This window comes from Mus pahari, chromosome 18 (assembly GCF_900095145.1).
Source record: "Mus pahari chromosome 18, PAHARI_EIJ_v1.1, whole genome shotgun sequence".
In the NCBI taxonomy this organism is placed as follows: Eukaryota; Metazoa; Chordata; class Mammalia; order Rodentia; family Muridae; genus Mus; species Mus pahari.
Genome location: NC_034607.1, coordinates 41,340,727 through 41,366,971, shown reverse-complemented (window position 1 = coordinate 41,366,971; position 26,245 = coordinate 41,340,727). Strand labels below are relative to the sequence as shown.

Here is a 26,245-nt window from a genome sequence, read left to right as displayed (position 1 = left end):
GGAGGGGGAGGAGGGGGAGGAGGGGGAGGAGGCAGAGGAAAGGGAGGAGAGGGGAAAGGGAGGAGGAGGGGAAGAAGAACTTCTTCAGAAAAGCATACAGTTCCTTTCAACAATCCAAGAAGCGGACATCTGCCTCCAGTCTACTTCCTTCCTTGATCCTGAGGATCTTCCCAAATTTCAACATGTATACCATCACGTTAAAAGCCTGGAACTTGAAAAATCAGAGAGAGAAAAATACCAGGGTCCTGAAGCCAGTACATAGATCACCTGAACTAGATCCCACGTGTTAAATGAATGGCAAGAAGTGTAACAGGAAAAAAAAAAAAAAAAAAAAAGAGCATAACACTGTTTAAAACAGAACTTAAAGGTCTGCCTAAAAAGGCTTGGTGTTTCCACAGGAGAAATGGGCAGGAATTCCATATGAAGGGGTGTTGGTACTAAGGATATAGAAGTTGAGCTGAAGTTTTGCCCAGACTGGCAAGTACTGTACTCTCGGTTTTAAAAATGTATCCCATGCAGAGTGTTATGGGGCGTATACCTCCCCTTTCCTCCAGTTCATAGGATTGAACCCAGGGTCTCATGCAGTTTACGCAAATTCTGTCCCACTGACATATTCTTCCAGGCCAGACAAAGCTTTTTCTCAGACATCTTTTGGTGAATGAAATTAATCCACTCATATTCTCTCTCTCTCTCTCTCTCTCTCTCTCTCTCTCTCTCTAACTGTAGAGAGACTATTCAACTGATCATTTTCCTTCTGTGTTGTTCCATGTCTTAGAATTAATGAACTAGTTTATGACAGCTCTCTACATGTTCCCATGGCGGCACAGGCCTGACATATGAACCCCAGTGAGCATCAGAAGAATGAGGTGCTACGCTGAGTTGAAGCACACAGCCACTTGGTTTCCAAGAGTCTCCAAGTACAGTGAATAAATAGGCATGCCAACAGAGAGGGGATCCATGTGACACTGAAACTGCCCCAACCTGTGTCTGAACAGAAGCAGGTGATGGGCAGGGCAGAAGGGATGAGGGGGAAGCCATGCCTGGGCAGAGGGAGCACTGTGAGGAGAGGTACTGCGGACCTGAGGATGGGAACATTTGGCATCCCAAAAGCGGCTCAGTTTGGCAGAAGTAGAGCACCAAGCACGGATGAAGGGACACAGTCAAAACAAAGGTGAAGGAGCCAGACCGCAGAAGATCCTGGAGGCCCCAAAGGCTCTGCAAAGTAGTCTACAGGACTGCACAGAACACACCATCTGGCCAAACTGACAAAGTAAGAGAGGACACACATTGTAATACCATGTTTATTTATTCTAGGCTTCCCTAACACAGTGCCTCAAAGAGTCCACTCCACTCTCTGGTGGACCAGGTAAGGCTTAAGAACAACCCAGGAATCACATGAGCTTTTCTTGCAGATAGAGTCAACAGCTGAGAGCTTGTCCCAGCTACAAATGCACTTTGAGATACTATAGGGACACCCATCACTTTCCCCAGCCCTGAGCATCTTCCTCTCCATCTAAAGATGACCTTGTACTCTCTGGATGTTACCTCTTAATGTTAACTCCCTGCCTCAATGTAATTTAACTAACACATTAATTCCTTGTTCAACCAGGACTTACTTTTGACCTTCTACACACACACATACACAATCACAAAGAATTCACACACACTCATATTAAAAGCCACCTTACCTCAAAATGACATGTGACCTATCCTATATAGAGGAGAGTTGGAACAAAAGATGACACAGTTCTGTGAAGCATTTGTATGGGAATCCCCTTTACTTTGGTGCATATCACCAAGTTCTCTTCTGTCATCATTGCAGGGCCATTTCTGTACTCTCTTTTTCCGAAGGAGAAGACTTGCTTACTTCTCTTCTCTGGATAGAAGGCTGCTTCTTGGACACTAATCAGATCCCTGACACAGGTGCATAAAACTGAACCCTAGTTGACAGACCAAGTTTGAATGAAGGCCGCTAATAGACATTCTCATAGCTGGGAGAAATAAAAAAAGCAGGCTCACACTCAACCCTACATGGGATGTCTTTATCAAACCTCCTCCCTCAAGACTCAGAGTCTTTGTGGAAGAGGCAAAGATGGTGGATGATGCCAAGGGTACATTCAGTCACAAGACAGATGCACGTTAGAACTCGGAGACTGGGACAAGACACAGAAGACCTGAACAGGTTCAGACCAGATAAAACCTTAGCCCTGAAAGGGGAAGTGGACACAAAGGCCTGCTCCTAACCAAGGAGCTATTTGCAATTTCTACCTGCTGGGAAATGACAAATCAGTTTTCTCCAGGGGAGTTTCACTGGCCATATTAACCGTGCTCCAGGGAGGACTTATGGCCCAGAAGTAGCTGGCCAACACAAATTCATGTCATTTTGTGTGGGGTGTGTGTGTTTGTGCACACGTGTGCTTTCTTTTTTTTTTTTTTTCTTTTGTTTTGTTTTATTTTTTTTTTCTTTCAGGTTCTGGTTGTTGTTGTTGTTGTTGTTGTTACTTTTCCTGTTTTGATCAATTGATTGATTGATTGACTGATTTGAGGGAGATAAGAAACACAAAGCTGGGTGAATAGGGAGACAGGAAGGGATTTAGAAGGAGTCGAGGGAAGGGAAACAATATAATCAAAACATGTTGTATGAAAGAAAGTGTTAACTCATTTTCTTATTTAAGCAGGCTCATACAGACAATAACATGTGTGATGCTTCCTCACAGAGTTCAGTGAAGGTCTCTGCTCAAATGTCATCTCACCATAGCGGTCTTGTCTAAACCAGTCACCCATGCCATGCCCCCAGCCTTTCCCAGTCTTCGTCATGATATTTATTGCTTCCTAGCATTTTATATATAATGTTCCCTATAGTAGATTATTTTTATATAACTGAATACAGATATGAGGGTGGAGGAAATATAGAAAGAGGCAAACAAACAACAAAAGGAGCAGAAGTCTGTGTGGTGGTGTGAATGAGAATGACTCCCCAATAGGCTCACGTATTTGAATACTTGGTTCCAAGTTAGTGGAACTATTTGGCAGAATTGGGGTGGGGGGTGACCTTGTTGAAGGAAATGTGTCATTTGAGGTGGGCTTTGAGGGTTCAAAAGCCCCATGCCATTCCCAGTTAGCTTTCTCTGCCTCATGCTTGAATGTCAAGATGTGAGCTCTCCTGGTGCTAGCCCTCTGCTCTAACCCCGCACCTGCCTGCCTGCCCAATGCCATGCTCCCCTCCCCAACATGATGGTCATGAGCTCATCCCCTGAAACTGTAAGCCCAATAAACTCTTCCTGCCTTGGTCACAGCATTTTTTTTTTCACGGCAGTAAAAATTTAACAACGCAATACGCCAACATGTAATATTTATTATGCTGCACATGTAGTATTTATTATGGCAAAATACAAGCTGAAGGATCTTAGTCATTCTGATTCATACAGCGACACATCTAAGTACCTTCACAGGGCTGTGCATCCTTTCTCCAGAATGCCCTTGTCTTACCTAACTAGAACTCAGCCCTCATTTTAAAGAGAAGCTTTCCATTCTGTCCTCCCTATAGCTCCTGGCATTAATCACTCTTCTACTTTCTGCCTCCGTGAACCTGACGACTCTGCATACCTCAGAGAAACTGAACCACGAGCAACATGTCCTCTGGTCACTCAGCATAATGACCTAAGGTTCATCCATGCAGTGGCAGGCACATCGTGTCACATTACCTGTATGTTACTGGTATGGGAGAAGGGAGAAGAGGAAGGACTTTGCCTCTGTTGTTCTTTGCTGCATCTCTAATTCCTAAAGTCATCCCTGATACCTAATATGTATTCAATACATATGTTAAATGAACTAAGGTTCTGAATATCAGCCCTTTAAGAGTACCCTATAATTCAAAATAAAGACAGAAATATTCTACACTATGAAAATTATTTATTTATTTATTTATTTGGAGAGAGAGAGAGAGATGGGGGGGGGGATTTTTGAGGCAGGGTATCACTGTGTAGCAGCCCTAGCTGGCCTAGAATTCTCAATGTAGATTGGGCTGACCTCGAGCTCACAGAGCTCCACCTGCCTCTGTCTCTGCCACTGAAGTGCTGGAATTAAAGGTTTAAAGTCACCATGCTCTGCCAATAATCAATACATTCTGAAGTGGTTTCTTTGATAAGTTTCTAGGCATTCTACATTGCCCAAATAAAAGGCACTCACTTTCTTTTTACCGTTGTAATGAATCGCCTCGAAAAAAACCCAGAAGGTACCCTCCCTAAAATTTATTGGGAAGAAAATTACAGTCTCCAGCTAATCAGAAGGACCCCGGAGGCATTTTCACGGACGAGCCTGGGGAGGCCAACACAATTCAGCTGGCAGAGAAGGAACGGGTCTGTATTCGAACAAAGTTTCGAAAAAATACAATCTGTTTCTTCACCCTGATCTGTTGTCCGTTTATTTAACACTTCACTGAGAGGCATCTTCTTCCACAGGAAGCTGAGTTCTAAGAGCGGTGGGGAGGTTTCCAACACAGAGCATGAGGTGAATAGGAGAACCAGGCAGAGGCCATTCTCTCAGAAAGTGGCCTTCCAAAAGCACTGGGTCCCCACCTGGAAACAGTGTGCATGTCTCTATCTCAAACTGATTAAGAGGTGTCACATCACCCCTCTGAAGAGCTTCGTTAGCGAGTAGTAAGAGTGACGTCCAACTGTCCAAGCCGAAAGCTGAAGGCACTCCACAGCCTCAAGCCAATCAATCTCCCATCAGACGCGTCGTTGATTACTAAGCCCACCTATTTCCAGTTCCATGGAACCACCTGCGTTGCTGTCTTCATATCAAATCTAAAATTCTTCCTCCCCACACCAACTCCCCTTGCCCCTCATTCATTTATATAAGAAGACTTTACAACGCTTAGTGCTTCATTGCCCCTGTCAGTCAACAAGCAGGCAATGTCCACTGACTCCCTGAGACAATACACCGAGGAGGGGAGACAGCCCAGTGGGCTATACAGAGAGATTTAAAGGGGCATGCCTCCTCTCTCCAGACATCCTCTGCCAGCTGGAAGCAGTGCTTCAGCTTTCGTCCGGACTCCTGCTCAGATGATCTGCCTTGGTCTGGGGTTCTACAGGCACCTTCTTCATCTCCTCCCTAGAGCAGTAACTTTATGGTTTGTTCATCATGTAAAACCCAATACCCCACTATATGCATAATTGCATGGTCAGAGGAAGCAACTCAAGATAGCTCACTGTGCAAAACCTAGTCCCCTGCTTCATGCATAATTACATAATACATGGTCAGAGGAAGCAACATGAGATAGTTGGCGGTACTTCAACACTAGAGCATGCAAAGTCACTTAGAGTCACCTTCAATCAAGCTACAGATGCCCCCCAGTTCTCACGTCTGAAGATGATGGCTGCTACCACTGGGTTCCCTTAAATGAAGTAACAGACGGGGACATGGCTTCTAAATGATCAGATATGTTTCTGTAGTCACTTAATGGGTGTTCACGGGACAAGGGTTCTTCCTAAATACTCAGAGAAACAGCACAGTACAGGCAGGTGGCAGAGTGGCTCCTGCTGATTTTCTGTCTCTTCCTCAGTCAAATGGCAGCTTGGCAGTCTTTGTGATCTTCTGCCTGTGATTCCAGGGAGTCTTCAGCCATGCTTTCCTCAGACTCACAAACACCTGGTTTTCATCACACACACACACACACACACACACACACACACACAAAGGTTAAGAAGCCATCGACGGGCTGGTGAGATGGCTCAGCAGGTAAGAGCACTGACTGCTCTTCCAAAGGTCCTGAGTTCAAATCCCAGCAACCACATGGTGGCTCTCAACCATCCGAAATGAGATTTGACGCCCTCTTCTGGAGTGTCTGAAGACAGCTACAGTGTACTTACGTATAATAAATAAATAAATCTTAAAAAAAAAAAAAAAAAGAAGCCATCGACACAGCACCATTGCATGAAAAAGGCTGGCCCACCCAACTTTAGATTAGTTTTCATTTTCAAGAGAAAGAAATGGAGGAAAGAGGGAAGCGGAGATTAAATTGCTGCCCCTGGAAACAGATCGGTGTAATTAGAAACGCACCTTACGACCGTGTGCTCAGTGCAAATCTTCTGTACTCCACCCACCTAGTACGAAGCCCACGGTGAGTCTGTGCTAGAGGAACAACTGGAGCTTCCGATAATCACCTCCACAGAGGTCTAGCTCTGCTCCTTGGCATTTGTTTCTGTATGTATTTATTTAGTGTCACTGGGGCCTTGTGCATTCTGAGCAAGCATTCCGCCACTGAACTGTAGCCCCAGTCTAGAGGCCTCCCTTTCAAAGTCTCATTAAGTAGAAATTCCACTTCCTGATTCTCCTGTCACATACTCCTGGACAGAGGCTATTAGGTTTAATCATCACCAGAGAAGTAGAGCACCTGCCGCCTCTAGCATCTGCCAGCCCAACACGTAGTAAGAACAGCACAGAAGACCAGCCTGGAAAGGCAGGGCCTGCTCCAGAGCCATCCCCTGCAATGTCGATTGGTGACTGCCTGCAGTGGACGGGGTAACCTGGGACCTGAGAGCATACAGAACCAGAGCATGGCTATTCTGAAGTCGAGATTCAGGCCTTTGTGTACTAGGCTCAGTTAATTCAGTTTTCTCCCTCTCCCTCCTGAATCCATACACCCTCACTCCCCGCCCCCTCTCTGATCTCCCACCTCTCTCCCTAACCCTCTGGTGTCCTGATGTCAGACGGCGGAGAAGCAAGTATGCAGATGACATAAAATGACCGCACCACTTTTAGCTAAGCAGCTGGCTTGGGTGTCTGAGCCCGGCTCACTTAACGGCCTGTGCCTGTTTCCTTCTTGCAAAAGTCGGGTGATGGTAAGATGTGTCCCACTTCATTCAGAGATATGTAAATCACCAAGGAAATGTTACAAATCTTGTCTACTGTGGCTTACTTCATTAAAGGCATCCTAAATGTGAACTTTGTGTGATTTTTCTTTGGATTATTTTGACTCCTTGGGGCAGGGATCCACAAACTTGAACTTAAGATAAACTCTACATACCAACTGCCATTGGGGCACAGCATCTGGTCTCCTACATACCACCTCTGGCTGCATCCCTACACAGCAGCAGGGGGGAGCCCTATGGCAGTGGCCACAAGGCCAGTGAAAACTGAAATTCCTCAGAAAAGCATGCTGGGACAATCCCTTTAGTACTTTTAAATATAGCAAGACAAAGCCAGTTGTTAGCAATCTAAGAGCATTTGAATTTTCTTCAAATTATACTATTTTTCCATATGTCTTATTTGTCAAAAGATATGTGACCTTTTTTAAAAAGTACACAGGGAGAGAAAATAAATTAGAAAACTACTCTTTATAAATAATAAAATTATATTACACCAGTAAAGTCCATAAGAGACCAAAGCATGTAAATATTTTTTTTTCGTTTTTCTGTGTTTTTGGACGATCACACTTTATAAGTTTGCTATGTCATCTCTTTTCAATAAAGATAAACTGCAAAATATGTCCTTCAAGTCACCAATATTTGAGCTGAAGTCGAAGAATAAAATAACATTGGAGAGAAATGAAAGATTTCTCATAATTTCCATTGAGAAAGTACTCATTGTAAATAGAGTTTTTAAATTGTTCTTGAACTTTTGAGAAGTTAAATGCCAACGACAATCCTATTGCAGATGGCTGAGGTATGATTCTAAACAGGTTTGACGACTTACTTACTGTGTGGGTAACTATGCCGTACGCTACATTCTGAATGGGCTGTGTGTGATCTGCCCCTGAACAACTGGGCAGTTGCCAGGGAGGAGAGTATGCAGCCTGCGTTAACAAGCGGACTTCCTCTGTTTCTCAATGCCTTCAAATATTTAGTTTCAAAATGAATACACTGAAAGCCAGAAAAAAAAAAAGGACTATCCATTCAAGTACCTCGTCGTTGCTACTGTAAACATTCACCCTAAAAGCCATGATGATGATGATGGAAGGGAAGCAGGGAGGAAGGGCTCAAGCCGCAGAAAGGGAAATGAAGGGAAGTCACCAAAGTCCAGTATCTCCCTCTCCAAGACAGAGAGAGAGAGAGAGAGAGAGAGAGAGAGAGAGAGAGAGAGAGAGAGAGAAGAAAAGCCAAAAAATAATAATATTTACTGCTGATTTTTAAAAGCCGTACAATGCCTGGGAATTTAAGTCAGTAGTAGAGCATTTGCCTAGCATACACAGACTCCACATTGAATCCCCGGCACAACAAACAAACAAATAAGCAAATAAGTAATATTCCTCACGATGGAATATTTTTAAGCAAAGTTTTAGGAGTCACTACATATAATTTCATTTACTTTAGGGATGAGAAAAACTGAGCCCCCCAAATCCTAAATGGCATGTCCTGTGGACTTCCTGGACAGCAACAGCATGAAGACTCCGGTCCAGCTGTCTGATCCTAACTTCAGCACACTTCCCTAGCCTGCTAAGCACTGTGTGTCACTTGGCATCTAACTGCCAAATCATCCTTTAAGCTTTCCCTGGTATACCAGTCTCAGCCAGGAAAATGCCAATACCTGGTTCAATCACACTCATGGGCCCTGACTTTCCCCCCCCCCCAAGTACAAATGATCAATAACACTGCTTGAGTCTCATCTCGAGTTTCCACACCTTAACAGACTAACCAAGCTAAGGGGCTTTAGGCTGCCCTCCGTATTTTGTCTTGATGAAAATCAGTTTGAAATAGCATCCCTTTCCTGCCCCCCCCCTCAGACACACACTCCCAAGACTAAACAGCAATATTCCATAAAAAGACCAGATCTAGCCAGTGTTATTATCTGTCTGACATTTCGGTTATTCTTGTGAGTAACTCAGAAAGTAACGCGGGTGTCTGGATTATTTGAGTACACATGGTAAGCCATAATTGGTCAGAAAAATAATAAAAGGCCTTTTCCTGAGTGACAAAAATACTGTATTGCACGATGGCATGGCACCACGGCAGCTCTCAGTAGACCGCAATGCTTTCTCCACTTACAAAAATGCAGAAAAGAAACAGAATTTTAAAAGAGGAAAATATTCCCATTTATGCAGGCAGTAACTACTAGTTTATATTTAAAGTTTTTGTGGGCTGACAGCAATCCACTCGTCTCTCTCATGCAAATTCATCTTATACAGTCAATCTACAATTCTGCCTCGTGATAGAGAGCAGACCTGTGGCAGAAGAAGCAAGTCTGCCTCCTTCCTAAACCAAAAGCCAGATTTGGACAGTTTTGAGAAAGAGAGAAAAAAATATTAGGAGCTTCATTATTTATGAAGGAAAAACCTTTGAATTTCATCAGAGCTTTCCAGAGTTATAGAAGTCAAATCTAATGCAAATCCAAATTATTGATAAGGTGATAAAAATCTGAAACCAAGCAATGCAGGGTAGACAACCAGGTCTCACCTAGACACTCACTCTCTTCCGATCTGCTCTGTACCCTTCCATCACCACGCAGCTGTGGAGATGCTAAGTCATAAGGGGGAATATTCTAGTTGCTATTTCCCCAAGAAGCCAAAAGTCAGGCTGGAAAAAAAAAAATCTATTTCAAAAAAGCAACTTAAAAGACCTCGTAAAAAGAGCACGTTTCCCCTTCAGAGATAGAACGCTGTTCAAAGAGAGAGAGAGAGAGAGAGAGAGAGAGAGAGAGAGAGAGAGAGAGAGGTGAAGAGAAGGGAAATCAAGTCTATCCTCATAAAACTCCTGGAGGTAGGGACAGTTAGGGACCACGGAGAAACTCACCCACTCGGAAGTTCGTGGCTGTCAGGGTGTCGGCTGCGTGGCCGTTCTCACTAATGAGAGTGGTGGTATTCCCCTTCTGGCAGCTGTTCTGACAGTTACCCTTGGTGCACGTCACTTTACAGATGCTCGGAGTAAAGACCACCTTGATGCGACCAGTGTGGTTACTCACTAGGTGCAGAGGCAGACAGAGAAAGAACAACAAACGTATCAGCTTAGTATCCATGAACTTGCCTTGGATAAAAATTTCCACCAAAAAAAAAAAAAAAAAAAAAGAAAAAGGAAAAAAAGAAAAAGAAAAAGGGAAAGAAAGAGAGGGAAAGAAAGAGAGCCCACAGCCAGACAGGTTTCAGGCAGAGGGAAGCCCGCTCTGCTTGCTGCGCTCTCTCTCTCTCTCTCTATCCAGTGGTGTCTCTGAAACAGGAGTAGGAAGCTTAACAAACAGAACTCTGGGATGCACTCCAAAACCACATTTGAAGTCCAGGCACTGGAGTGGGATTACTAACCACAATGCTGCACTTTATTCACGGGCAGACAAAGAGCAACATCCAGGGCAAGGCAGATTAAAGAGCCAACCCCCCCCCCGCCGCCCCTCCCAGACAGACAGGCAGATGTAATGCAAAGGGGGTTGGCCCCCAGCACCTAGCGGTGAATGAGCTCCTGTGTCCTCAACGTGCATACTTTCCCCTGTTCCTCCACTTATTAAGTCACTGTTTGCAGCCCGACCCCTGGAAATGGTTCAGGCATGCGGCATGTCTGAAAACATCTGTCTCAAATCTCCTGGCACTCTCGGCTGAAGTGATCACATCCTATGTATGACGCAGCTGTGGGAGCCCGTTCCTTTCTCACACGTCAGGGGCAGGGGGGGGGGGCATCATTGGTACATACAAGTTCCTAAAGCCTATAGGTTGTTTTGCTCAGCACGGGACTGGTCAGAGAGAAAGTTAGGGCCGGCTGTGGGGATAGCAGTTCACCACTGTTAAAAGGGCTTGAGCTCTCACCATCCTGTGCCCAGGCCACCTGAAGAAGGACTTCTGTCATTCACAAGGAACTTTCTTAAAAGCCTGGTGCTAGGATCGGAACAGGCCAGCTGAGGTAGCACCGTATCATACGATTGGGCACGGAGCCAAAAGTGCACGGTGGCTTTGACTCCTGGCTCCGTTCTCATGGGACTTTTTACATTCGGTTTCACCATCGCTCTAAAACATGAAAGGACTGAAACCGATTATTTTCTAGCCAGTCATAACTTTCAAAGTCTCCATGTGGGACCAGCCAACTCTAGAGCTCACGGGCCAAACCTGACCGACCCACCGCTTGGTTTCTGTCAATAAAGTTTTATTGGAACACAGCCACACACTCGTTATCAAAGGCTGCTTTTGATAACACAGTACGATTGTACTGAGGCAGGAGCTCAGCACCTCTGCTCTTAACAGCTCCACCTCTATCTACGTTGGAGAAGACTACCACCACATTTTGACTTCTCTGTGTGTGATATACTGTCAGTCAGGTTCCTCCTCTGCCCCAGCCGAAAAGTGTTATGTAGGGATGTTGGCAGAAACGGATGGCAGTGACAGTGCTAATTTTAAGTCTTCGGAGAAACAGTGTCTTTACCTTGCCAGTCTTCATGGAACACCGGAAGGGGACCAGCACTAGTCAGCCTATCCAATCTCACCCCTCCCCCACCCCTGGACTTCTTTAGCCTGACAAGAATTGTATTTTCATAAAACCATCCAGGATGCCTCTAGAGACTCGCAATAAATTTAAGTGTGGCTCAAACCTCAGCTCAGAAACCAAATTTTAACCAGAGAAGCCATTACAATTTCAAAGTTGGAGTGGGGCCTTGGAGCCTGCTCTACACCGTCATCACTCATACACTGGTAGGATTACAGCCCCAAATTGTCCTCCAGGCGTCATCTGACAATGTCTCACAATAGGCCACTCATCCTGTCATAGGCACACAGTGATTTCTAAACTAAAATGTGGTCTTGAAGCAATGTATTAGTCCAAGTGGAGGTGTCCCTGTATCACAATCCAATGCCTCTTCCACATGATAGCCTTTCAAACTGCCAGACCATCCAAGAGGTGAAGCTAAAGGAGTTTAAAGCCATCAGCTGGGTTGGCCTGCTTCCTGTCATTTCTCAGAAGGAAAAAAAAAAAGCCCCACAGTCCTTTTTAAATGGTTTTCCAGGGAAGTTTTTCCTTCTCTGGAGGTTATAACACTAGAGCTCAAGATGGATCCTTTAAGCCAGGTGTGAAGATACACACCTGTAGTCTCCGATCTCGGAAAACAGGCTGAAAGATTGTTGTGAGTTCAAGGCCAGCCTGTTTTATCCAGTGAGTAACAGGCTAGCTAGGACTATATAGGTCTGTAGCCAGACCCTATATTAAGAAAAGAAAAAATAATTACAGAAAGGAGGACGGGAAGAAGAGAGAAAGGGAGGAAGGGAGGAAGGGAGGAAGGGAGGAAGGGAGGAAGGGAGGAAGGGAGGAAGGGAGGAAGGGAGGAAGGGAGGAAGGGAGGAAGGGAGGAAGGGAGGAAGGAAGGAAGGAAGGAAGGAAGGAAGGAAGGAAGGAAGGAAGGAAGGAAGGAAAGAAGGAAGGAAGGAAGGAAGGAATTGGTTTAATAAGTAGATATTTTACTTGCAAACGGGACTTCAGCATCCTTCAAAAATGGCAGTGGCTGTCAGAACTTACAGCAGAGGCTCACAGTCTAGGCAGTAGATTATAGAAATGCAGGCCAAAAGGACATTATCAGAACCATTTGGCTCTGCTGACATAGCCCAAATGCACCTGTACCTAGCAGTTTAGAGGGCTGGAAAGATGGCTCAGGGCTCACTGCCCTGTCCTGGGGACTGCAGTTTGGATCCAAGCACCCATGTTGGGCAGCCCACAAGCACCTCCAACTCCAGCTCCAGGGCATCAGATGCCCCTTCCCATCCTTCACTGCGACTTCTCCCCTCCCCTTCCCTTCCCTCCCCTCCCCTCACAGCCAGAGACAGGCATATAAAAGATTTTGAAAGAAGCATGCAAGTAGTGAGCTCGGCTGTGTTCCAGTAGAACTTTATTTAAAGAAACAGTTTACTGCCCTCAACTTTAAATACTTCTATGAATATTTCCAATTATCTGGGCATCCACCCTAGAAATTTAAAATCATGCAATGGAATACTGTCAGGGGCCGAATAGAATTCTTCTCATTTTTTTTTTTTTTTTTAACAGTAGCATAAACAAATGTAGCTTGGGCTCACGTTGTCAGACCACAATTACAAATATCTCGAGGACACTTTGTGTGCATAAGCACGAGTCCATGTTGCGGGGGGGGGGGGGGGGCGGAGCATATACACTGGCAGATGACAACATCGTCTCTCTTCAGAAGAATATAAACTTGGATTTCTTCTAGATCATGGTTCAATCATGATATAAAAAAATAAAATAAAATAAAACCCTGTACCAACTATTCAGTGCTCTCCAGCATTCACTTGCAGCGCCAGCAACTGCTGTACAGATGTTTGCTTATATCAACTGAGACATCCAAAGAAAGCAGGCAGACAAACATGAGTCCCGCCTCACCTCGGAGCTACAGTAGTCACTCCAGAGGCACTTGAGGTTCTCCCAGCCTATTGTGTTAAAACAATGTATATTTCTCTGCCAAAAAAAAATATTTTGACCCAGGCTCATCTGGATTTTTCAAAAGGTAGAGACAGCTTGATATGACTTAATTTTTTTTTAATTTTGATTTTTAAAATGCTCATATTGTCCAGAAAGCAGAAGATACATAATTTTTCATACTTTCCCCTTATGTTTTACAAGCTTTCTACTAGAATCTAATCCTAAAATAGATACTGCTATTCTTGGTGGGTCCTTTTGTCTTGTCACAATGCATTTAATTGTTCAGAATTATCGGTCTGAGTTTTCAACACCAAACTGTCCAAAATCAGTATCAGAAAAATAAAAAATAAAAAAAAAAATAAAAAATAAAAAAAATAAAAAATAAAAAAAAATAAAAAATATAAAAAAGCGGACACGAATCAGCTTATTCAGATTCCTACCAGGGTCTCAACAAGCACTGAGTTTGTTAAACCATTTCTACCTTCCTAAGGAAGGACTTTACATTTCAAGTACACAAAACTGTGGTCTACCAGTGAGAGCTGCAACTTCCTCAGATGCAGGAGTAAAAAGCCTATACTAGTCACCATCCAAGAGTCTACTCTGACGTCAGTAACCATGGATGTGAGCTGTCCTCCAAAAGCCACCGGGCTATAGGAGACATTCCCATGACTCGCCTATTACTGAGGGACTCTTGTGCCTTGCATATGGTTGCCAGCAAATGTTAAAATAAGTAAAGTGACTCAGAACTGTCATAGCACAAGGAGCCCTCACAGGACCGGGACTCACAGGTTGCTGGAGGTCATTTCTGTCTAAGGCCCTGCTTCATCATCAGAGAATAAGGCTAACAGTGCTGGAAGACGCTGGTGAAGAGCATCTCCCAGCTGATGAGAACTACTAAATCTGAGAAGCAAAAAAGGGGACCAGTCAGGAGTTAGCAGGGAGATCACCGGACAGCCTTTGCCCTTGTTCTCTCTGAGAGAAAACAAGTGTAATTTTAAAAGATCCTTGTGGGTAAATCAGCCCCAGAAATCTTAAGCAAGCACTTTAAGACCTTGAATTTTAGAGGCCTTGGCTAAAAGTTGAGATTGCCTGGAGCCATGTAGCACCTCTCCTGGGCCTCCTAGTCAGTCAGTCAAAAGACACTCAAGAGTCAACATCCTGTCTACAACTTCTGCCAGACCCTACGTGAACTTATACCTCCAAGAAGAGGCACTGATGCCTGGCTCAGAGCAAACCACAGACATTTAGAGTGAATGGCAAGTGCCACGGAAGTGAAGCTGATACCCTCCCAAGATTTATATATATATATTTTTTAAAGCAGGGGGTGGGGGGGGGAAGCTTTCATTTGTGCTGCACAATTGCTACCCAAAAAAAGAAAATTCCAAACTATGGAAAACTGTTTCTGACAAATGAACTTCAGCCTAGAAAAGAGTTCACTTGCCACGGTTCACTTCATCGGATCAAGATGCGACGAAAACCTGAGGCAGCCAGAGAAATAAATGTAGCAAGTTTAAGCCTCCATTCAGATGTTATGAACAAATATGGTCCCCTTAGCATTCACCAAGAAGGCTGCTCCAGCCCAGCGTGTCAGCACGCATCCAACCTAAACAACAGGAACCAGCGAGCACAGGCGACGTCCGTCCATCAGAGGCAGTCTCTCAGATGAAAGGCCAACACCCTGCCATTAACTGAGGCCCATCTGAAGAGACACACAGGCTCAGTCAACACAGGTAACAGAATCATCCCAACCCAGCGGAGAGAGACTGAGCCAATAGGTCATGCACCCACTTGCAGTCCATCACTTGCCCCAAGGTCAGCAATTCATTGAAGGAGAAAGATTTAGACTATCCCATGCTGTTTAGCCCAATAGGGCTTTACCATTCGGATCCAGACTTCACTCCTTTCTAGGTTATGAAAGGAATGCTCAGGGAGTGTTCTATGTTCTTCATACCTCATAGGGTAAATGCCCAGGGGCTGGAAAATCTTCCAGGAAGGAATAGCCTGCAAGATTTCTACTCTGAGTTTGTGCAAGTTCTCCTTGCCACACAGGTAACTAAGCTCCAATGACTGTTGACCTTTCTCTCCCTTCCCAGCTCTCCCTTCATAGTCACTGGAGGGAACAGCATGCTGGTTATATTTTTCTTTAGAGTGCATACACATAAATAAAAATTTCCTTCTATTTATAGACAGCTATAAAAAAAATTGCCTTATGGAAGAACAGAGAGAGAAGTAGAAAGTTCTGTTCGGCAAAATAATATAGTCCCGTGTCTGGCCTGAGGCTACTGCTTATCAAAAAGCAGCACTGAGGGGTTCGAGGAGTTGCTCAGCGGTCAGAGTGCTTTCTAAGGGAACATAACGGTCTGGGAACCCACTGTCAAAGGAGAAAAGGCTGTGCACAAGGATGTGCGCCTGTGATCTCGTCATCTCAAAGCTGGAGGGATGGAGACAGCACATCTCTTGGGCTCACGGGCTGGCCAGCCTAACCAAATGGCCTAGCTCTCAGCTCCAGTGAGAGATCCTATCTCAAAAAATAAGTAGGATGATTCCTGATGGTGACCTCAGTCTTCTGAAAGCACACATACACACTGCAGGAGTCAAATAATATGGTGTTTTAAAACATAAATGTAAATGAGCTCCTCCAATGGTCTATTTGAGATGTGCAGCCTCTACCAACCCCATGCTCTCATTATGACCTCATTTGCCTAACTCTCCCTGAGAATAGAGAATCTAAGGACACATACTCATTAGGTGACCTCTGGCTAGGTTCCCCTGCCTTTCTCCACACGAAGAATGTTAGCCCACCCAAGGTCAATCTCTCCACTGGGCACAAGATGCTGTCCACTCCGGCCTTCTCAGACATTCCACACCCACACCCTTTCATCCTCATTAGCAAGCAATCATGCTGTATTGTTCTCGTGTAATTCTATTCTATTCTATCCACTCCATTCCAGACAATGTTCTGTTTCTCTGACCTCTTTAATACAAAACTCCCAGGTCCAAAGGGTACCCCATTCTTCCACACTGGCAGGACCGCTGACTCAGACCAATACTGAGTCTAGGTCCAGCTCAACCCGGACTACAGGACTTTTAACAATCAGATCAAAGCTAGAATTGCTCAGGAATTTAGGAGACTTGTTCCATCTGCCAAGAAGGGACTCGTCTTACCTCTGGCAGAGGGGACAAATGGCTACTTTGGTGCCTATCAGCATGCCAAAGCCCGTGCTGGCCTCTGGGCTCCCTCAGTATCACAGCTACCTGCCATAAGTCCATGCTACCATCCTAGCCCTTCCCCCAGCTCCTCATCCTTATAACAGGGCTATGCACTCTGAACTCACTCTCTTTCTCTTACTCTTTCTTACTCCCCAGCCCTGCTCTATTCCCCGTCTCTCTTGCTATCTCTCTGCCTCCACTATTCTCCCCTGCTCTCCATGCCTGGCCATGTCCAGTGTCCTTGCCATGTTCAGTCTGCTTTTCTGATCTCTCTCATTGATATTAACCACATCAACCTCGTGGTCATGTTATCAGTTTTTGTTAGTATGCCCCCTCACATACACACACAAACACACACACACACACACACACACACACACACACACACAAAACAAGCCAACCACATGCTCTGCAGGTACATGTTTCTAATCAAGCAAACATGTCCAGAACTAAGCTCTCTTCAATATTTCTAATCTTGTTCTTTTTTTTTTTTTTTTTTTTTTTTTTTTTTTTCTGTTGTCTGGCAGCAACAAGGCAGCACATGCTGCTTGTTAGTTGTTATTCAGGAAGCATCAGCATCTCCTCAGGTTCCTGCTAACCTCTGGCTGCAGTGCTGCGTCACTTCATCTAGACTGTTTCAGCTGTTTCCTATCTGCACACTGCTTTCCTGTCCCCGGCCATGGCTCACTCTCCTCACGGCATCTAATGTACCCTTTCGTAAGAACAGTCAGAGCACAGCTCTCCTCCCGTCCATGGTGTCTCCTTCAATCAAGGTATAAGCCAAAGGCCTTTTAAAACCCGTGGAGCCAAGACCATAGCTCTGCCCACCCTCATCTCTGGTTTTCTCGCCATTCCTCAATCACTTACACACTCCTGCCTCCAGTCTTGGCACTTGCTGCCTCCACTGGAATGTCCTTCTATAGACACACATAGCTACTTCTCTGGTGTTCTTCAAGCCTTCTCCCATCAATTGATCAGGGAAGTCCCTCACTGCAACCGAAGATAAAACTGCAATACCACCCCACATTGCCTAGTTGTACCTTGCATTTGCATTTTCTATTTGATGTAAGTTTCTTCTGTTTCTTTTTATTAGTTTTATATAAACTCCATAAAAATAACCATTTCCCACCAAGTACTTAAGCAATAGTAGAATGAAATTGGTCATGAGAGGAAATTAAATAAATATTAATATTTACATGTGGGAAATTACATGACACATTTATGAAACCTTTACTCTTAAAATGTATTTTCTGTATGTCCAGTTGCCTAGAGAAGTATTTCAATCACTAGAATGTTAGAGCAAGAGAAAACAGAAGCCATTATGGCTTGCAAATTCTGCAATTATTAAAAGTATTTTCCCTAAAAGATTAAAACATTACCAATATAGCCAATATTTTTTACATAATAACAATAACATAAAAGCAATAGCCAATTGTTTACATAAAACAATTTTTAAATGAAATGAAACCAAAAGAAATAATGACCTAGGTAACAGGAAATAGAACTTCTCAGCACATTTTCAAAAGAAAAACAATTTTTCTTAGCAAAATTTCACAACATATTATGCAAAAAAATCCTATAAAAGAAGACCCCTTTTATTTCAAAGATAAATTCAGGAGTCTCTAAGGAATTTGGTTTTTCATTTACTTCTAACTTAGTAAGGATTCATTCACTGTTAGCACATCATCGTCCGGATGTAATAACTGTTAGGGAAGTAGTGATAACATTCATCCCAAAGTGATAACACTTTGGTTCTAAGCTCAGAGATACAGCCTAGCCAAAAGAGCATCCATAAAGATGCAAGGCTTCATCTCCTGCTTCCATCTATTGTATTCCAGGTCTAGTTTCCTACCTCATGCATTCAATCAGTGTTTTACTTTGAACCAAAATCTAAGGGAGACGGCTCAGCTGGTAAAGTACTTGTGGGGCAAGAAGAGTAAGGACCCGTGTTCAGATGCTCAGAACCCAAGCGAACTCCCAGTGAGTAATTTAGCCCACCTGAAATCCCAGTACTTGTGAGGGACAGACAAGGAATCCTCAGGGCAAAGCGACGAGCTAGAGAAGCCAGAATCTACAAGCTCCGGATGCAAGCAGAGACCCTGCCTCAAAAAATAAAGCTTGCAATCAAGGAAAACACTCAAAACCAAGTTCAGATCTGCACACACTTGCACTTCATGAACATACACATGCCCACATATATAGAAATATACATACACACCACAATTAAACACAAACAACAAAAATGACAACTCTGATTTTTCCCAAGACTAATCATTACTCCTGCCTCACCCCTTTTAAGGAGGGCAGTTTTTAAACACTTCTTATACATTTTTTTAAGAATGTCATACATTTAAAAAGACTACATCTTGAAAATTTGATATTCCTTTGATCTTACATTGTCCTTGTATTTTTACTGTCTTTAATATCATTTTCTTCTTTATAAACAGAAGAAAAAAATCCTAATTCCATCCCTGGAATAAAATCCAGTATTTCTGAAGATACAATGTATTTTATAGTCAGAAGACTCTTACCCAAAAAATAGTTTATTCACCCAGCAGGAGCTGGCCCAGTGTTTCAAGAAAGAAAACACAGTCTGTCATAAACCAAACTAGCAAAACACACTAATGACTTTTCGACATTTCATTCTCTGAGCTTTTTTTTTGTAAAATAGTTTTCTTTGACTTTATAGACCCTGAAGAGAGCCAATGACCCAGACATACTTCTTCAGATTAGGGACAAGGAACACTCAGCAAGGTTCAGGAGAAATTCTAGACTGCAGTTCAGGGGCAGACATGACAGCATTTGCCCCCACTGACTAGAAACAGAGACAGGGTGCATACCTTGTTCCCATGTTCCTGTCACCACAGTAGCTCTATGATGTTCACAATACATTTGGAAGACCCCCCCCACACCCCCAATTCTGAATTCGTCCCAGGACATACCAGTGTTTCCCATCCACAATAGACAATGGGATATGGATTGTTTCGACTCAAGAGTTAAAAATATCTTTGAAAGAAGACAGGTCCTGGTTCTGTTAAAAGGAGGAGGAGGAAGAGGAAAGGATGAGGAAGGAGGAGGAAGGAAGAAGAGGAGGAAGAGATGAGGAGGAGGAGGAGGAGGAGGAGGAGAGAAAAAGAGAGAAGAGAGAGGAGGAAGGAAGAACAAGAAGAAAAGGAGTTCCCTGGACCCATTTTCTCACGCTGGATGGAGGATGCGATTGATAATTGTGATCTAAAATATTCAGGGAGAATTAATAGTTTACCCATGGATGTGTTTTTGTTTGGTTTTGTTTTGCTGGCTTGGTTGCTGGCATTTGAGGGGTGAGCAGGTAGTAAGAGGCATTCTGGTTCAGGATGTTGCTTTATTAGCTTGTCTCCCAAGGGGGAAAACATTGATGTCATTTTTTTTTTTCATACGTGAAAGATCTCTACCTCCCGCAAGGTTTCCAGGCTAGTCGCTGAAGCACATGCTTCAGACACCGGGGCATGGCCTTGGGTACAGTGGAGGCAGAATGGCAGTTCACAAAGATGGCATCCTCGCCGTCAAGAAGAAGACAGAGAAATCAGCACTCACCTGCCTAGGCCCACACCATCTGGCCGGGCTGTAGGAAATAGTGCTGGAGTATGTCCTGTGTGACTCAGATTTTCTGTCCCTTAATTTTGGAATGGAATTAGGTTTTATTTATCTCCACATTTGTTGTTTTTCAGAAAGCAAGAGAGTGGCTACATTTGTCATTGCTCTGTCACTCACCATTCCCAGAAATAGCATCGGCTTGCTTGTACGTGGAGGAGGAAAGGCTGACTACACAGGCAGACAGCTACTGGGTTATGCATTTACCAAGCAACAAATTCCAAGATTTGCCCACAAGCCTCAGGGGAGGCTCTTTCCTTCACAGACCTCAGCTCATCTCCAGTGTTCACTCTGATAAACAGGATTCTATGTCACCTATAGAGTTCTTGTCACAAATAGTTCTGACAGAAATCAAACTCCTCTTCTAACGTAAATTAAGACCTTTCCTGTTTAGACACAACTGGTCCTCATCTTCAGCCATACCCACATGAACAGCCAGGGATTAGCCAGGCCATAATGCTGCAGGATCTTCATTAGCACACTTCCTTCCTTCACATGTAGATTCGTCCCCTATAAAACGTCCTTCTTGCTTTCCCTGACAAACATCCTTTGGATGTGCTTTCCCCTCCCAACTTGTATCACCCTAAGTCCAGATGAATGGCAGAGACCCCTGTCCTCTTGATTCTGTCTCCATCTGTCTGCCAATACCTCTCTACTTTGCCACTTTCCTTTTGCCTCAGTCAAAATGTAAAAAAACAAAAACCAAAACCAAAACCGTGTGTCCTCTCATTCTCTTATTTGTCTCCCACCCTTAGTCTTTCCTATGTATAACTAATGTCCCACAAGTTACGTGTCTGTCCTTGGCGATGAGAGACAGCCCAGAGGGGCAGAGGTGGCTGTAAGAAGGAAGAGCAGTGAGCAAGGTGACAGAACCCGAGGCTTCGAAGCTCACAGGAAGACAAGTGGGAGGGACAGAGGGGTGGGTGACTCTCACCCGGCGACTCAGGGTGCAAGTCATACGACTTTGAATGAGTTGATTGGATCGTCTGAAGCGTCTGTTACCTTCATAACCTGACTTGGAAATAGTCTAGAGCAGCAAAGACAGACAAATGCACAGGATAAAAATCAACTAGAACACTTTACAAATATAAATTAGGTATAAGAGGAAAAGGATGCCCAAAAGGCCGTCGGTGGAGTGCTTGCCTTGGAAGCACAAGGTACTGAGCGTATAGCCCCAGCACCCACACCAAAAAACAAAGCTGGGTGTGATAGCACCCACGTGCCATCCTAGCACTGTGAAGGGAAAACAGCAGCCCAGCCTCCTTGGTGAGCTTCAGGCCACTACGATCCCCATCTTTAACAAGGAAAAGAAACTCTGTAGACCAACATGCTGCTTGGTTGCCGATGTCCTCATATATGCACTCATGTTCATACATAGCTGCATGTTCCCTCCTGGGAAGCTCAATCTCTCCCTACACACACACACACACACTCACACACACACACACACACACGCACGCACACACACACACACACACACACACACACACACACACACAGAACAGAACAAGAAGGCCATACCCCCTAAGCCCTCGATAGGTATCTAAGTCCCTGGTACTACCAGGCTAACAATACATGACTCAATGCACCCCTGATGGCCTATAATTACTTCTCATAAACAAACAAAAAGAAACACAGGGAACAAAAACAACATTGTAAGTGGAATGCCTTCTGCTTTAAGAAGCTCTGTAAGAGTTGACTATCACCACTTTTGCGACTGCAGTTACCAAAACCACTCTTGCTCGGTGACCCAAGGCCTCATCATTAGGAAAACTTCCCCTGTTTCAAAATCATAGTATTTCGGCTCCAGTAGCATGTGATAAATAAAATGTTAAGAATGATTCGTTGCCAATATAAATAAATTAATTAATATTACATAATTACAAATGGTTTTTCAGGGTGTGAGCTAATTCTTTTTAGGTTACTCATTTTCAACTTGCTGATTTTCCTTGGTGTGTGTGTGTGTGTGTGTGTGTGTGTGTTTATTTGTTTGGTTTTGGTTTTGCCTCATCAAGATAGACCCTCCTCTGATGAATAGTGTAGTGACTTTAAGATATATCAAAACCTGACTCCATACCTTTTACTTCAAGAGGTGAAATCCAAATAGAATAGATGAAATGGATTGTGGATCAGGGAAAGCTTCTTTGATGTTTGAATTATTTCTGTGAAACTGAACAGAGCTTAATAGTAACTCCATATTCAGGTAAGATAAAATTCCTATAGCTCACAACATTCACAAATTCTCAAAATGTAATTGGACTTTGGCTACCCAGTCACCTAAAAGTAACTTAGACAGAGTAGTAAAATAGTACTTTTCAGAACTATTGATCTCTTTTGACCATTCTAACTCATATTTGCGGTTCCTGTTAAACTTCTATGAATAACACTTTAAACAGTCAAGATGATGTGCTAATACCATTAGTCTCATAATGACTTGAGCTGGTGACACATCCCATACTAAAGAGCTGTCTCATCCTAGATTATAATGGAACTAACAAATCCCTATTGCTTAGTGACATCATTAAGATCTGAAGCAATACTCTACTCAGATGTGTGGTAACGATGGTAATGTACGTGTGTCCTGTACTGCCATTGACAGACAAGTAAAATCAAACCATTATGAGGTCTGCAACAGTAAAGGTGCCTGCAGTCAAGCCTAAGGATCTGAGTTTGATCCCTGGGACCCACATGGTATATTAAAAAAAATTACTTCCAAACTTGCTCTCTAATTGCCTCACATACACACCCAGATACATAAATGTGTGTGTGTGTGAGCGCACGCACACACACACACACACACACACACACACACAAATATATATCAATAAATAAAGGCAATTTAAAAAACATACAATTATACATAATACCTATACTTGATAATGATAAGAAACTACTATGTTAGTGCTTTATATGTGTTCATTATTCTATAGATTTTGTAATTTTTAGAATGTATTATATTATAAAACTGTTTCCTGAAACGAGCATGCCATGTCCCACCAAGCATAACCTCATACAGCTTGTTTTGACTGAATCTCTTGTTTGCACTAAGAGATCCCACTGGAGACTACAGAATGGAAGGAAATCTTTGCCAATCATTCTTGAAACAAGGACCTAATACCCAGAATTGGAAAAAAATGCAAATCAACAGATGATCTAACAAAATAGATCATCTTTAAAAGATGAAACACAAGCATCCAATGTGTGTTCTTGAGGTGTTCAACATTCCTAACCATCAGGAAAATTCAATTAAGGCCATCTTGATACACCCACATCCTCCCAGGCAGAGTGGCTGTCATCAAGAAACTGGACAACCAATGGCAAGGCTGTACGACAGAGGACTGCCTGCTTGTCTACTGCCAGTGTGAGAGCAAACCGATATAGCTATTATGGAACTCAGTAAGGAGAGGTTCTCAAAAATTAAAAGTAGAATTGCCATATATACTAAGCCATATCATTCCTGGGCAAATGCCCAAGCGACTCCATATCCTTCCACAGAGACCCCGGGACACTCCTAGTCTTACCACTCTATTCACAACAGCAAGGAACTTGGAACCAGCCTAGATGTCCATCAACAGATGAATGGATAATAAAAATGTGCTACCTAAACGCAATAAAATTTTATTCAGCCACAAAACAACTATGAAATTTTCAGAAAAAAAAATAGGCAAATCTGGAAAGCATTATATTGAATGTAGAAACCCAAACTCAGAAATACAAAAATCATAGATTTTTTTTCTCATATACAGGTCCTAGTGCACAATGTGTGTGTGGGGTGTGTGTGTGGGGTGTGTGTGTGTGTGTGTGTGTGTGTGTGTGTGTGTGTGTGTGAAAACTAGAAAGAAGACAAAGAGGGGATAAAAGAGAATTTAAAGAAGGTGGGGTAGGTAGGCAATAAGACATATATCATGAAGGTAGAAAGGAAGGCTGGGAGAGAGGTTCATGGGTGGGTCACTGAGGCCAAGGGGAAAGGGAGAAGCAAACGAAACATTTCATTTGAAAATGACATAGTGATATCTAAGACTTTCTTTGCCGCTTTGAAAATGAAATTAAACTAGCTAGGTGTGGTGGTGCATGCCTTTATTCACAGCATTTGAGAGGCAAGGGTAGGCATATCTCTGAGTTCCAGGCCAGTCTGGTCTAAAGAATGAGTTCCAGGATAGCCAGGGCTACACAGAAAAACCCTGTCGTTTATTATAATTATTATTATTATTAATTTATAAAGTGATTGTGACCAATGAAAAACATGTAGCATGAAGGTTTGTAAGTGTGCTCTGTGATGAAGAGCTGACCCAGGGATGTGTCTCTTTGACTGTAGCCGTTAAGCAATTCAGACATAGAGTGCTAAGTAAATGAATACCCGGATCTTAGTGCAGCCGTTAACACATAGAAGATGCCAAACAAGTGAGGGAGAGTCTCTCATTTCTCTAGCTACACAATCTTTAAAGACCAAAAATACAACTTATCGTAACTTCTGTAGGGTTTCTTTTTCCAGATATACTCAGGTGTGGCTTGGAAACTGGGACCCCTGACAAGAAACATGAATCACTTTCTCCACTGCACATCTTTGAAATAATCCTTTAGACGGAGTTAACTACTGTGGCGTTTCCACGTACAAGACATGGCAAGGCATGCCTGATGGATATTTACACAAATACCACACTGTGGTTGCCAGAAAGCCCAAACCAATAAAGATAAATGAATCGTCATGATGGGGTTGCAGGAAGACTTCCTGAGAAGGTTCCCTCAAGCCACACTCACTGGACCAACGTCAACTGGACATTCTCCATGCAGAATGAGCAAGAAACCTCAAGCCCGAACTGAAAACGTTTGTGTAAGAAAAATCCATATGGGACCATCCAGGGGTGCCTGTGGCCACACAGACATCACTAGTTAAAAATCGGTGAGTCATAAAACAAAGCAAAGGGACATCAGTGTGGAAACAGGGACCCTAGGGAGGAGAGAGAGCTGATGGAAGTGAGGTGGAGACAAGAGAGAGGCTGAAAAGTGACAATACATAGAAATGTGTGTGTGTGTGTGTGTGTGTAAAATTGTAAAAAAAAAAAAAAACTAGTTTAATAATTAAAAATAATCCAGATGAGCATTCAAATCCATAAATCAGGTTCTACTGATCTCAGGCCAGGCAAGACAATTCTCCAAGTTTTCCAAGGGTTTGTGGGACTTTTGAAACACACCCACCCTTCCCCTCTTCCTATCTGCCTGGCCATCCCACACCTTCCTAGGAGGGAGGGGTGTGGACAGGAGAAAGAGCTATAAAGGGCATGAAGCAAAGAAGCAGGGCAGCTGGGTTTTCCTTCCCTAGAGGACGGTCACGTTGGGACACCCAGTTGTCCGAACATGCAGCCGTGGGGGAGCGGGTAGAAATAGGATCTCCAGTAGCTGGAGTCTTTCTGTTAACAATGAGGAGAGTACACATCATCTGAGGTGAGAGAGTGTTAGACGAAAGCTGCATGGAGCAATGAGGATGATGGATATCTCAAGAGAATGTGCATGCCTAGCGCTACAAGCCAGACTTCACAGGCACCAGTACTAAGTTCTGTAAGTGTCTCTTACTGAAAGCGAGAAGCACAATACGTCTGGGTGCCCATCACACGCTGCTCCATCCCCGGGCCTCTGTAACAACTTTGAACTGTGTTCTTGCACCCGGGATTCGTGCAGCAGAAAGTTTCCCTGTGGCTTGATTAGTCTACTTCCCTCTCCACTGTTCTCCATTACAAACCCCTCAAGAGGCCTTCGGTTGAATCTGGTTTAGTCAGCATCAGCCTTGCCTGGGAAGGCTCTGACAGACAGCTGGCCAGCCTGACACTGGTTTCCCCTGTGTCAAATGCCTGTTTTCCAGTTCACTGTGCCCAGAAGGTGGGGCTATCCATATGGTATTTTTCTACCTACATGCATCCTGTCTATCTGCAACCAGATTGTGTGCCCGACTGAGTCAGGCAACTAATTTGTCTAGATTATTCCCAACAGTCTTTCTTCTGTCCTACTGGCATGGTGATCTAGAGAGAGAGAGAGAGAGAGAGAGAGAGAGAGAGAGAGAGAGAGAGAGAGAGAGA

General features: G+C 43.7%; 1 protein-coding gene across 10 annotated transcripts in view; it reads right to left on the bottom strand.

Annotated features, from left to right (window-relative positions):
• Ltbp1 (latent transforming growth factor beta binding protein 1) overlaps nucleotides 1–26,245 on the bottom strand; it is a 381,029-nt gene that overhangs the window by 205,036 nt on the left and 149,748 nt on the right. For 5 of the 10 annotated variants that reach the window (XM_021218315.1, XM_021218314.1, XM_021218316.1 and 2 more), the window contains exon 1: nucleotides 9,732–10,167. The exons of 1 other annotated variant lie outside the window; for it this stretch is intronic. In XM_021218315.1, the coding sequence (XP_021073974.1) occupies nucleotides 9,732–9,954 (223 nt within the window). In that variant the 5' untranslated portion in view covers nucleotides 9,955–10,167. Of the gene's footprint in view, nucleotides 1–9,731; nucleotides 10,168–26,245 lie in introns of those variants that run through there. 4 more of the 10 variants (XM_021218313.1, XM_029531227.1, XM_029531226.1 and 1 more) reach the window with 1 other exon arrangement.